General features: G+C 47.4%; 1 protein-coding gene across 3 annotated transcripts in view; it reads left to right on the top strand.

Moving 5' to 3' along the window:
* The window catches only part of CSNK1A1 (casein kinase 1 alpha 1), a gene marked incomplete at its 3' end in the record, with an annotated part of 34,730 nt that extends 28,539 nt beyond the window's left edge, over window positions 1-6,191 (top strand). For all 3 annotated transcript variants that reach the window (XM_080627450.1, XM_080627448.1, XM_080627451.1), the window contains one exon: window positions 4,670-6,191. In XM_080627450.1, the coding sequence (XP_080483576.1) occupies window positions 4,670-4,677 (8 nt within the window). The remainder of the gene's footprint in view (window positions 1-4,669) is intronic.
* Between the last annotated feature and the right edge of the window lie 8,016 nt (window positions 6,192-14,207).

The raw sequence follows: 14,207 nt of genomic DNA, 5'->3' as shown, positions 1-14,207 counted from the left end.
TGTGAATGATCTGGCTTCCTCCAGTGGGTTTACATTGAGACACTTGGTCCAGAGTTAAAGGAGAGGACCAGTGAGCTCAAAATGCCTTGTGTAAACCAAGGAGTAACCCTGAGCTGATGGGGATTGCTAAGTCACAATTTTCTAAAGTGTCTGGATGCTCTTGGGTGGGCTTCAGGTTTCTTGACTATTTTTAATGTTTCCAGGTTATGGTTTCAAAGGGAAATGTTGTGAGATGTTCAAGGTGTAATTGTATAAAACTTGGAAACTGAGTTCTGAAAAGGCACATATGAATGACTTGATTTTTTATTTTTTTTTTTACACATTCTCTCCAGAAGTGTTTTTTTTTGTGATGTAAATCTGCTAGTGTTAAGTCTCGTAAGTTGCTAGAATGAAACTGCTACAGCTAGTGACTATTGCAGGCAGCCTGGTAATGAAACTGATTCCTCAAGGTGAGCTGTGGATAAACATGAAGCTAATGAGGTTGTTAAAGTAAGAATAGAGAAGCTAGGCTTAAGTTATGTACTGGGGTATTGCTAGTACTTGCTGCCCTTCAGTACCTTCTTGCTATCAATTTTATATGGATAAAACAGTATATGAAGCTAACCTGGCAGACTTGAAAGTCCAAGAAATGCACAAGTGTTTACAATAAATCTGAACATTGGTTTTAATGTATTGTGGCTGTGTTCAAACATTATCAGGTGACTTTAGTCAAATTAGCTATCCAAAAATACAACACTTCATCCAGAAAAATGCAGTAAAATACCTGCTGGTCTTCCTAAGACTCCATCTGAAATGATTTCTTGAAAAAGAAAAATTTCCATAGGATACCACTAAAATGTCAGGTTCTTTGTGGCATTGAAAGTCCAACCTGTTCTGCTGGAGCCAACTGGTGTTACAACATTGAGGGCCGTAAACCAGTTCCCTCAGCCGAAACCCCAGTACATACAGAACCAGTGATTAAGCACCCAGGCTTCCCAAAACGCAGCAGCTCTGACTGAAGTTCAGCCCCCAGTGCTGAACCCAGCCCTGTGTCAGGGTGTGGAGAGGCTGGTGGTTAGAGCAGGAGGAAATCATGTGAGCAACAGTGCACTCTTTGCAACAGCTGGTGCTCAAAGTGAAGCTCTTTACAGGAGGTGATGATCTGTAAATGGGCAGTGCCCTGAAAAGCAGGTTGTATGCAGTTAAAATACTGCCTTGCTGGTGAGGTATCCTGAGGATTAAGGTGCTTTTCTCTTGGCTCACTGCTCAACTGCTATACCTTAAGTGAAGGAAAGGTCATTATAATGATTATCTGCCTCCACCTTGTAGTGATGATTTAGTGTGAGAGTGCAAAGTGGCAGCTGACTGACAAGCGTGAGTACAGGGAAGCTGTCTTGCTGTTGAACCTTACAGACCATTTCTGTTTGTTGACAAACATTCCTTATCAACTGTTCTTTGATAATAAGGCCATAGCTATAGCTACAGAGAAGGTGCTGCTGTTCTAGCAGAATTTCATTAACTCTTGCATGGAGTAACAGCCTTTTGGAGGAATGAGTCCCTCCTTTCCCCTCTCCATGATGAAGAAAAGGCTTGTGACCTTTGGATCGATCAAGCTGTAATGTCAGCAGAGTGTTAAAGTAGTGCTTGTCCAACATCTGAAGACTTCCCCAGGTCCTAAAATAGTTACCTAAATCTGTTCATCAAAGTAAAGATTCCAGATTTCTAAAATCTACATGCCTTTATGTGGGGAATATTGCTTGTTAATGAAGCTTTTCTGAAACCAGCTAAGCTCAAGCAGGAGACTGTATGAGTTGCTGAGTATGTGTAAGTTGCTGTCACATTGAAGATTAATGAAATACCTAGCTATTTTTTTTTTCCCCAGAGTTCAGTTAAACTCTTATGTAGCTGCTGTAGCAAAGCCTCTGTTGAAGCGGCTTAAAAGGCTTCATGGTATCAAATTATATCCCTCTGGTAACCACATCCAGTTTAACAAGAGAAATGCACCTGTGAATTGCTATTTCCAGTAATCAGTTAAATCCTTACAGTGTACTGTATAAAGTGCAAGTACTATTGAAAACATGCACCTGGGGAGGGTGGTAATCTTAATTCTTTCAAGTACAGGGACTTCCATGACTTCGATTGTTTGGACAATGTGCTCATTTATCAGCATTCCTGTCTCAGATCCATATTAAACCATCTCACTGAGTTCTGTAGGCTGTTCAGGCTGAATATTCTGTGTTGTTCCAGGGCAGCCTGTCCTGTCAGTGGCCCTTTTTTCCCCCCTCCCTGTCCCCCTCTGGAACCGTGTGCAGTGTCTTTTGTAACAGCAAGGTCAGCTGGTTTTGAACCTGGGAGATGTGAACAGAGTGAGCTGTTCTGCTGACACGGGGAAGTTCAGCTCTTGATCTCTTGACAGTGCAGCGATTCAGGTGTGATTTGTAGCAACGCTTACAGTCAGCTTCCCTCAGTCATAAAACTGACTCAAGCAGTCAATCTCTGGGATAAAGTCTGTCAGTTCCATTTGCAAGAAATGTTTTTAATTCCCTTCAATGTTGAGTTCTGTAAGTCTGTCAGCAGCCCCATTAGTCCCATTAGCTTGTGATCGTGGCAGTATTTCTCAGACTATTAGTTCACTTCTTGAGATTTAGCCAACTGACAACCAAATACTTCTCACTGTTTGCAGGTATTAGAGAAGAAGGTTGAACAGCTCTTAAGTAGAGAAGCTTCTTGGAGTACAGCAGTATAGTTACTTTCCCCTGGTTGATCAGATCTGCAGCTATGGTAATAATAATAAAGCAATCTTAGTATCTCTCACATAGCATAGAGATTGAGGTTTTGCGTAACCCCCCAGGGGGGCAAGGACTGATCAATGTGCAGATCTGAGCTGGTCCTGTATATAGCAGAGATTTGTTAGAGAGGTGCTGGCATAAACTCCTCAGCATGTTCTTCATACTGGCAAAGTCTTGTGTGCTACATGAATGAATCAACATCTCACTTGAACAGCTGTGGCTGTGCTGTGTTTGGGAACATCTCTGTGTAGTCTTAATAGGACTTGAAAGGGATGTTATGAGTTGAATCCAGTTCCCTGTAGTGCTCCATAGTTGGACATTCTCTTATCTGTAATACTTTGGATTTCAGGTATTCTAACAAACAGCAGCAAGTCATTTGTTAGCAAATGCTTTGTCCTCAGGTTCAGGATCCCGCTTTCGTTTGAAAGGTCCAGGCTTCTAAAGCAGGGAGTTTCCATGCTGGGAGCACATTCCTCCTTTGTTGACTTAGTTTTGGCTGCTTTGATGGAGAAAGTACTTCAAATGATGAATCAGAGTTCATGGCTGAACACCCTAAATGGAAAAACAGTGTAACTTTCAGTTGTATGCATCAAGTAAGGGTTATGGACAACTTTATGCCAGTGGAACTAGGGAATCACTAAGGTTTCTGTGAGAATTTGCACTCAAGTGGGAATGGCTGTCCTAATTCTGGTGCAGGAGTTTTAATTGCTAGTGCTGGATAAAGAGAATTGTCCTTCAGTGCATTAAGTCTCAGTTCAAACAAAGCTATTGAATCTTTTCTAAATTACCTGTAGCCTATTTTGGAAGACTTAAAGCTGTCTTCTGGGTACTGTCCAGATACCTTTTTTTTTTTTTTTTTGATTGAATGTGAGGCTGTGTTTAAGACTTGTTTGCACTTGCTTCTCTTTGGATGACAGCACAAGCTATAGCTGAGGTCAGCTTTGTATTTCACTGAAGAGATTTCTGTTGCAAAAGCTCAGAGCTGTTGCTCAGCTGAATTCATCCATCGGCAGAATACTGTGCCTTTGGAGGGCATCCAGAATGGAAACTTGCCTGGCAAAGTCATCTTTGGTTGAGACTCCTTTTACCTCTTTAAAGCACAGTGCTACTACCTGAGTAGTAGAAATGAGTACATCAGCAGTCACATGAAGACTGGCTTAGCTTGCAGTAACTGGTTCTTGGAGATGTGTGTATGTATTCCTTTACTCTCCCTTTTCCACAATGTCTTGAATTTGTCATTTGAAGTACTGAATGTTGAAAGGATTGTTCCTGACACCCCATCTCCCCTGTCACATGAGCTGTTTCACTTGTCCTTCCAAGGACAGAAGGTATATTGGGTTCCTAGTCACTGACAAAGGTTCTCAATTCTGTTCTGGTTGCCCAGAGTGTCATACATGTGAGCATGTAGCTAACACCAGTTACTGTAAGGTAAGTTATTCCTGTTCCTTTTCCTTGTGTCTGTATGACACTGCTATACTGCTTCTCTGAAGAGCACCACTGCAATCAGATGACAGTTTGACATTCAAGGATATAAACATGAGACACTGCAGACAAGTAGAAAACAATCCTATGAAATTACATCCTGCTTCCTAGTGGCAATAACACATCTTGTTTTTAAACTGTTGGTCTGAATTCCTATTTGAGGAATGTGGCATCCAGCTGGTACATAAGCCTGGTCTCCAGTGCAGTCGTAGGTGTGAGCGAGAGGTGCGTGTTTGAGCTGAAGGGTGGTGGCAAATGCTGGTTAGCTTTGGAGACGGACACCAGGAACTCTGCCATTCTGAGACAGAGCAGCATTTTCCTCTTTGAATGACCATAACTGATGTTTACTTCTCCTACTGTGAAGGCTGTTTCTTGTTTCCATCCCGTATCAGTAAGTTGCCCTTGTGTTTATTTTGCAGGTTTCTGAGCATGGCGAGGATGGGACAAAGCAGAGCAGATCGGAGCAGGACTTGTCACTCCCCAAATCCTAAAAATTTTAGTTCATACGTACACTTGCCAGTGGCTGTGGGCAACCATTTACTTGGTGTAAAGAACTTACTATCAGTATAAACTGGCTCTGGGCAGTGTCAGTGATGCTGCACTTTGAGTTGTAGCAGCTGTAATTGTGAATATTACTGAGGTAGTGAAACATGGTGTCCAGTTTTCTATTGCATTTTTTTCAAGTGGAAAAGTTAACTGATGGTTGACACACAAGTGGAGAAAATTGTGCATATGCCAATTTTTGTTACCTTTTTACTTTGAACTACACTGCTTATGAGATCTCATTGTTTTGGAAGAATGGCATGAACAGTCTTCGGCAACAGTTGTGATAATTGTAAATGCTCACAATTGTGCACTCTTTTCTGGTTATTCCTCCCTGGGTTTTGAAAGTCGTACACTTAAAACATTCTTAAAGTTGTTGGCTTCTATGTGCAACATACCAAGCCAGCTGACATGGTAGTAACCAAAGATTCCAGTTTTTAAGCATATGAAAGACTCTGCCTGCTTACCTGTGCTAGAAATAACAGCATCTAAAGTGAAGACTTAAGAGAAACTTAGCGACTACTAGATAATCTTTAGGACTCTGCATTAACCCTATAATGTTCTTGGTATAAAAGGAAAAACAGCATATTTGTCACGAAATTTAGTTAACATCTTACAACTGAACCTGTATGTAAGTTGCTTAGATAAATGTAATCACTGTAAACATCTATATGATCTGGGATTTTGTTTTTATTTTGAAGCGGGAGCTTTTTTTGTTTACAAGTTCATTAAAAACTAAAAACTGTTTTCTGTAAGGAAATGAGGTTTTTTAATTTGCCTTGTTAAGTCAGTTGAAGAAATCTGCATTACCCTGTTTTTAAACCAAGTTGCAAGGCCATTTGTTAAGCAAAAGACGTCCTCTTTCTTTCTAAATCATTTTAGATTTAGCGTTGTAACTCTTCCTCATTTTGTTTTTAAATAAATTTTGTATTTTTTCCTTGAGGGGGAAGGGGCAGTCTTGCATTTTTATAACTTGTTGGTTGAGACCAGCCCTCTGTACTAAAGATTGGAGCTTTTTAAACCAAATGGCATCTTTTGCAGACCCAGCACGGGCAGCCACCCCCCTCCGAGTGCTGCTGTGTCCCGCACTGGCTGGACTGACCTGGGATTGCTGGTTTTAAGCAAATAAATTTGAATGGAGTATTTGGATGGTTTTAAACCAAGGCATTTTCTTTCAAGTTCTTGTGAAGTGGATATGACCAGATTTACTCTTGTTCTTGGGGACAGCCTCGCACCATGCAGAGTTCACATTGGTTACTGCCCCAGGCTGTCTTCCTTCTCACTCCTATTCTCGCCCAGCTGAAAGAAAGAAATACTTTTATTGCTGGTAATTCTTTAACAGTGTAATTTATTCCTTTATAGCATGTCAGAATAAATTAAAAAAATGTCTGAAAATGCTGCCAGATGCCTATTGTGTAAATGTTGTTTGTATGTTAGCTTTTTAGACAGTTTCCATGCATGTGGCAGAGTTCCTGCTCACAACTCATCTTTTTACTGTTTGAAAAGGTCTTTCCTTTTGAAAACCATTTCTCGAAGATCACAACACTTACACTGTGCACCCTCTGCCCTCATGGAGGGGTAACCTGGATCAAGGCCGTGTTCCTGTGCGGTCACTATGCATACTTTCCTTACAAGAAGGATCTGCCCTGAGAAGATGTTAAACTTTAGGTGGAGAACATTGTGTGCTAATAAACATTTGTATAGATAATCTGGGAGTACAGGGCAGCAAAAAGTCTGCTGGGCTTCAGAGATAGCGGTGCACATTTGGAAACCTCTTCTGAGTCAGAGCAGTCTCTCTCTGGTACCTGGAAGGTGGAAGAAGCTCGTTCTTCTGGCTAGGATGTTCTTCCAGACGCAAGAATTGCCCTATGTGAATAAGGATGCTTTACAAGCAATGCCTCATATGAAAACTGGTATGTTTTTAAGAACTGGTATCTAGAATACTATGTTATGTCCTTATATATGATTTCTACTGTCAAGGCAATGCCTTTGACAACATACATTGGTGGAAGGGGAAGAAGCATCAGTGAAATTCCTTCTTGACAGCTGTTTTCAGAGTGGCTGCTTGGAATTGTTTTGGCACCACTTTTCTTGCTTTGACATGAAATATTTGAAAGTTGGAGGAAATAATTTGGTTTCAGGAGAAGAAATTATTTCCTCTGTCCATTAAATTTGCTCATGACTTTGAGGAGGGTTGTCAAACTTTAGAAACAAAACTGCCCTTGATAAGCACTGTAAGCAAGAACAGTTCATGTGCTCGGAGTGTCAAAACGCATTTGTTTGTAGTTGTTAACAACTTGCAAGCCTTGTCCTATGGAGGGACAGGGAGTCCAGTTAGTCTTTCAGACATGGTGTGTAATAGAGTTTACTCCTGCACAAAGGTGTGAGCTTCAACTGTCAGCCTTGTGCTGCTTTACAGAAAGCCAGCCTGCAGCAGGCATGTGAGCAGTGCACGAGATGGCAACCTTCCTTAAAGAGATGCTGTGATACTGAACACTCATTTGCTGTGTAATCAATTTGGTTTGTAACAAAGATTTCAAACTGAAAGCATTAAAAACTATGTGGATCTTGACTTCTGGTTGCAGCTTTGCAAAGGGTTTGTGTTGGGAGGTTTATTCTTATCTGCTGTCCTGATGCAAAGTCAAAAACTTCTGCAAGCAATTCCAGGCTCTTTACAAGTAATTATCATTATAACAGAGGCTGTAAAGGGCAAGAGCTACAACCTGGTGCTCCCTGGAAAGTGCTAGAATTCAGGTAATGACACTAGGCTGTGGTGACAGGTTCTTAGTCATTTTACTAAGCTGTGTACAGGGTTTCAAAGCAATTTATTAACCTCCTTATAACAACTCTTGAGGGGCGTCCTAAGGCCACCTTGCAAAGGATTGCTTAATTTGGAGCGTGAAGTGCTCATATGTGCAGTGTTCATTAGTTTTAACCTATTTAAGATGTTCCTTGTTAAAAGCAATTGAAAGCCTTTTCTCCCATAAAAGGCTGTGAAAGAAGGACAGATTTCTGTAGGTCTCACTTGTTGGTAACATTAGTAATGTCCCTCTCCCTGCCTTGCCCCTGTTCTGTGTGGTGCTGGGCATTGGGCCTAAGTGATGAATTCAAGCCCTGGCTGTGTTGAGAGCAGTCGGGCTGAAAGCTGGATGTTTCTGGTAGGTGTGTCAAGCCTGCCCAGTGTGCACTATTCTAATTCTGTTTCTGCTGACTTCTATATTGTATTCCATCTGTGTGGGGTTATTTTTCAAGCTTACGTGTCCTGCTGCTGCGTTGTTCTGCCTGTTCTCTCGGTTGGCTCTTTCAGGTGTGTTGCTTACAACTTGCAGGGACTTGCATGTGCTTTGTGTGCTGTGCTTTTCCTACATGGGCTGCAGCAGAGGTGAAGGCCCCCAAGCTGTGCTGCTCTGAGCAGGAGATTGCACTCGATGCCTCCCTGCAGTACGTTCCAGCTGGATTTCTTCTGTGATCCCAAGTTGGCTTTTTTTGTGTCAGGCTTTCATTTGTCTTGATAGCATTTTCCAATTTAGATTTGTTGCTTAGCCAGGGCCATCAGCCCCATCTGCTCCTTAATCACGGTGAAGTCATCATGATTTCATATCAGCTTGATGTCATCATGCAGGTTCAGGAGCACGGCAGGCTCCAGACTAAAAGGAAAAGTGGGCTGGGAGGAAGAGCAGTCTGCTCCGAGCACTAATGCCTCTGGAAACATGAGGCAAGGGATGACACAGAGGAAGTGCCCACCCTCCTAATAGGGCCGAAGTGGAATGGCTGGGTTCGCGGCCTGTTCTATAATGTGGAAATGGCTCTTTAATGTAATCCCAGGGCTATAAACAGGAAAGGGGGAGGGTGGTACCAGGCCTGCATGCAAAGAGCTGGGATTGACTGTGGTGCTAGGGCATGAGGACAGGCACTGTGCTCAGCTGCATTAACGAAGCTTTTCAAAATAGAGCCAGGAGTATTGTCCTTCACCACAGGGAAATGTGCTGTGCTAAGAGAGGGCTCTGACCGCGTTTGTAAAGGAGCTGCAGTGTGCTCAGCTGCTGTGCAAAGCTCAGGACTAAAGGTGTGAAATCTTTAAGATGCTACCTTGACTTTCTGTGTTGTGTGAGATGTTCTTAGATGTGACTGTTGCAAATGCTGCACTCAGGTAGCTGGAAGTCAGAAGGAGCTAAGAAGTATTCTCACAGTGATTAGATTTCCAAGTCTTTTTGTCTGTAAAAGAGCTATGAAGGTGGTGGAGCTCCTTTTTCAGAGAACAGCTTGGCATTTTGGTACCAGGGTCTGCTTCGGAAGTACCTGAGCACTTGGCTCTTAACTGTTCTGTTTGCCTTCCCCAGGAACGTTTTGTCCTGTTGATAATGTGGATTATTTCTGTGAACACAGCTGGTCTGAATTTCATGTCCTTTCCTCTCTGAGTTGAAGGATAGCATCAATATGCTGCTCTATGCACTCCCTGTGTCTCAGTGAGCCAGCTCCTGGTTCCCTGTTCTCACCACCTGTGAAATAACAGCCTTAAGCTGCTTTTCAGGTGATGGACTTTGAACTTCTTTGTGAATGGAAGCAATTCTAGATCATCAGAAGACCTTGAAGGAGTGTCCATGCTGTCGTACAGGCTTGTGAGCTTCCCTTGCTGCACCCAGAGCCCCTGCGTGCGCTGATGAACCTGGGCCTTGCCTTTTACAGCGCTGTAAATGCACAGGGCTGGTGCCTGATGACTGCAGGGGTGGGGTGGTGGTACCTGCATGACTCACTGTGCTTCCTGCCACCTCCTGGCCCTCCACAACAGGGGCACAGTAAGCAAACGGGCCAAGGTACGAGGAAGGAAGGCAGAGTCCTTCCCTTGTTGCTGTGGTGCATACAAAGCAGCGCTCTGGGACTTTCCCAAGTGAGGCTATCGGATGTGTGTAACTGAAAACCCCACTATTAGAGGCTGGTGTCCTTGGCACTTCTCACCTTGGTGTCTGTCTGGCTCGCCCTTGCTGTTGCATACGCTGCTCATGGGGTTTGTGCACCAACTGGTAACTCTGCTTCTCAGCAGCGTGGGTAATTGGAAGATCCTTGAGCCCATCTCTGCATGACTACAAGGGCTGATGTTTCAGCACTGCTGCTGGCCCCAGGACCAGCCTGGGGCTTGCAGCTGGGTTCCAAAGCAGGTTCTTGCTGCTGGACCAAGCTGGCCAGCCTCTGTGGATAGGATTTGCCGGATCTGCATCTGGTGACAGCTATAGATAGGGCTTTGCCCAGGTCAGGCAGAGAGTAGCAGGGAAGCATTTGTCTGACGTGGTGGACAGGCAGGTACAGTCAGGCAGTGCAGCATGAGAGCAGAGAAGTAAAGCTAGAAACTGGTTTCGGTGCTTTGAGCTGAGAAGAATCACTTGGGCAGCAAATAGATTGTTTTTTGTGTGCTGAAGGCTTTCCCTGGCACAGCTCGGCTTGTGCCCAGCTTATTCCTCCTTCTCGGTGGCTGCTGGTGCTGGGCCAGGACTGTTTGCACCAGGCACATCCAGGTTGGGGTTACTGGTGCTGCAACCAGCACCTGGAGCGTTTGCTCAGTGGAGCGTGTGTTCATGTTCCTGGGGGCTGGCACTTGCATTATGCCGATCGGACCTGGGGTAACTCCTGCTGCATGGCACTGCTCGAACAGCAGGTCTGGCCAGAATTCCCTGCTGACTCACATCCTGGAAGAGCCCGACTTCCTTCCCGAGACCCTTTCTTCTGGGGATGGAAAGGCGAGGAGCCCATCTGCAGCCATTCTCCCCTTGGGCTGACCAGGAAGTATTAACTGATGGCTCTTATTAGCTGGGCTGGTGCTGCACTGCTGAGGAGCAGCAATAAACCCTGTTTGCATTGCATGCCCGGCGTGGGCAGGTGCTGCTGTGCTAATGCTGAGTGACGCGGCCCTGCTGAGCTCCTGCTGTTAACAGGTCCCACAGGCAGATTATGGGCAGAAGTCACCGCACAGTGACCTCCCTCTCATCAACAGCTTTTCACACTGCACCTTTGCCCTTCCCATACCTGCTGGGGAGGGCTTGCAAGTGGGGTGTGAGCTGAGCGCTGCCAGCGCCTTCCCAAGAGGCAAAGCATGGGCTTGGGAGCTTGATGCTGATTGGAAGTGGCTTGTTTTTTGCTTCCCGACATGCAAGCAGCTTGTGGGGTCTGCACTGCTGTGCTCGGCCTTTCCTAGTGAAAGACTGCTGGGTTTGTCTGCCTGCTGCTCCCCTTCCTGCCCCGAGTGTCCCAGAAGGCTGCAGTCAGGGGTAGCTGTGTGAGCAGATGCCATCAGTGGCTGCAGAGGATGGAATCACTGCACTGGTCAGACTGGCTCACCTGGGCAGCTTTTCCTGAGTTGGCTTTTCCAAGGAGCAAGCTGAACAGCCGTGTGCTGAGCGTCCTGGGGCTGGCCAGCCCCATGCAGAGGGTCCTGGAGCTGCAGCATTGGTGTCTGTCAAACACAGAGTTCACAGCGGCTTCCCTGTAACCTCTAGGAAGAAGTTTAAACACAAGATACTGGAGCGAGCAGGGCACAGACAAGCCTTTTGCAGGCTGGTTCTCCCTAGGCATGACATGGGGGCTTGTGTGGAGCATGGTGGGAAGCCTGCGAAGTTCTAGCACATGTGGGGCTGCCGTGCTGGCAGGCTGTGCTCTGGCGGGTAATGGGAGAGGAAATCAATGCTGGGAGCAATCCTGCTGCTCGAAATAGCTTGCCAGCTGCTGGTGTTTGTTAATGTGGCTGAGCTGTGGGAATGTGGGGTACTCGGGATCAGTGTTGCAAGGGGAGCTTTATGGGATCGGAAGGAATCCCAAACCCCAGGGAATGCTTTCCAGGGAAGAAGTGCTTGTGCCCGAATCCTATCTCTAGCAGGGCAGGGCAGCCTCCTGTGTGGATCCATGGTTGCTTTTAGTCCCACTGTGGTAATCGAGAGCTGGGGCTCAGGTCCTGATCTCAGCCTCTCTGCCAACACCCTGGGAATTAAAGGCTGACCCAGCTCCACGTCAGCTCCTGACAGCTCTCTAGCTGCCCTGGAGCTGACTGCGGGCTGCTTGAGGGTGCTGCCGGTCTGCAGACCTGTGTGTCTGCTCTGCACTGTGTTCCAAAGCATTGCCCCAGCCCAGGGCTCAGGCACATCCTCACCCTGCTCCCCTCTGCCCTGGCTGCATCCTCGCTGGGTGGAAGCATCTGCAGAGATGGTCCATGACAGTGCTGCAGCAGCTCTGCCTGCTCCCAGCCTGCCTGGATCCATCCCAGGGGATTGGAGTGCTGGGCATGGCCTTTGCAGGGCTTGTCCTGCTGTCCTTGGACCTGCCACTGCCAGCAGCCTCTTTGGGAAAAGCCCTGATTCTGCTAAAGCCCCATGGATGAATTAGGTGAACGCAAAGCAGCTGAAGCCTTAAGGTCACCCTTGTGCCTGGCTGCCGGGGCTGTGCCAATCCATGGAGCCGTGCCCCAAGAGGGACAGTTGCTGGGGGACCTGACGTACATCTTTCTCTCCAAGAAAAAGGCTTTCTGCAGCACTTTGTGTGCAGGGGGGTTGGTGCTGTACCAGCTCCACTGCAAGAGCCCCTAAGAGGAGACACGTGTGCTCTGGCAGCACAAGCAGAGCTGGGGCAGAGCTCCCTCCTTTCTGGATCTGCGGGATCAGCCATGTCTGCCATCTGGGGCACAGGCAATGTCTGTGATGCTTTGCACATGGGTTCAAAATGCAGTATTGAAAGAGCCCGATTTATAGGTGCTGGATAACACAGCTCAGCCTGGCTGCCCTCTCCACCCCACCCACCAAGTTCCTGGGTCCCCGCTGTCCAGCTTGAGAAATAACACTGCTTTTCTCTCAGATGGGGTGAGAATAAGCTGCTCGTTGCTTCAGCTTGCATCAGGAGGAGTGTGGTAAATCCCTGGCGTCTAGTCTGGCTTTGCCTGATAGCTGGAGTCTGGAGGTGTTGCTGATGCAAAGCGGAGCACAGCATGGGAAGTGCTTTGGCTTAAAATGTGTGAGCTGCCACCCAGTCTCTTCCCTGCAGAGAGGCCCCAGGTACCGTGTCTGCTCCTGCGGGGCTGGTCCTGGCTTTCCCAGGCTCCGGAGCAGGAGGGGAGGCTGCCAGCTTGGGCAGTGGCGTCTCTAGGAGCAGATACACGCATGGGACTTGCAGGTCCTGTTAGATAAGCACCTCTGTCACCCGGCCGGCTGGGCAGGACCAACGCCTACCCCTCAAAGCTGCCATGGAGCTGAAACGCCGCTCCCGCTGCCGGCAGCGTTTCATCAGATGAACGCGTTCTCTGGCTCTTCCACCCACCAGGGAATGTCTGCGCTGCTCCCACCTCCCCGCTGAGAGCATCACCATGGCCTCGGGAGAGGAGCTGAGACCCAGCCTGCCGCTGCCCCTGCATCCTGCCCCTGGACCCTCCATCTCCCTTGGGGCTGGCTGAGCAGGGATGTCCCCTTGCTGGTGGGCTCAGGAGGGAGGGTGCAGCATGAGGCTGTTTCCAGCTATAAAAACTCTTAGGGCATTTTCTTTCAAAGCTCTGAACTGGCTCCCCTGCCCTGTGCAAATGTGGAGCTTGCGGGCTCAGCCTGGTTTGGGCCATGGCACCCCTAAGCAGCTGGCTCCAGCTTCTTCATCCCACTTAGCCCAGATTTCCCTCTAAATAGGTCACTCATTAATTGAGGGCAAGTACAAAGTTGCTCTGTTTCTCCCAGTTCTCCTCGGCTGGGCAGACCCACGTCAGGAGCTGCGCGAGCTGGGGCAAGGCTGAGTGATGAAACGCTCCTTGGCTGCTGCGGCTCTGGCTGGAGCCTCCAGCTCCAGGACTCTGGTGGCTGGTGTGTGGAGCCGGGGAGGGCAGGTTGGGGCTGATTCTTAACAGTCTGTGGAAGCCCAACCCTTGCTGGTTTGCAGGAAGAAGAGAGTAAAAGCAGAGGTTGTGGCTGTTGGGAGGTAGAGAGGAGCCCTGCTCTGGTGGGACAGGGCTGTGTGTACCCCATGGCACAGGGGGAGCAAGTGCCATGCGTGTTCCTGCCCTTCCAACTGCTGGGCACGGGGATGCTGGTGCCAGGCTGGGTGATGAGGGCTGCAGACCCCAGCAAGGACTCAGTGCTGGGAGAGGGGACTGAGCTTTGTTCTTCGCCTTCCTTGTGGCATGTTGTCATGGTGCCCAGCTGAAAGGGGGTTTAGGGGCAGCCCACAGGGCTCATCCTGGCAGCTCCTGCCCTGCACAGGCTCATACTCCCAGCCTCTATACATGTGTGTGTTTAGCTTTCCCTGCTCGTTTCCATGCAGATTAATGCAGATGGAAGGAGCCAGCTGCAGCCCCTTGTTCAAGCTCCATAGTCCACCTGGAATCACAGCTGGCTTGTGACTATAGGACCATTCCCTGCTCAAGCAGGGGTCTCCTGTAGCAGGGCAAGCCATAGATCA

The sequence above is a fragment of the Psittacula echo genome (genome assembly GCF_963264785.1).
Source record: "Psittacula echo genome assembly, chromosome: 11".
NCBI lineage: Eukaryota > Metazoa > Chordata > Aves > Psittaciformes > Psittacidae > Psittacula > Psittacula echo.
The sequence above is the reverse complement of the archived record's forward strand: the minus strand, read 5'-3'. Positions and strand labels throughout refer to the sequence as shown.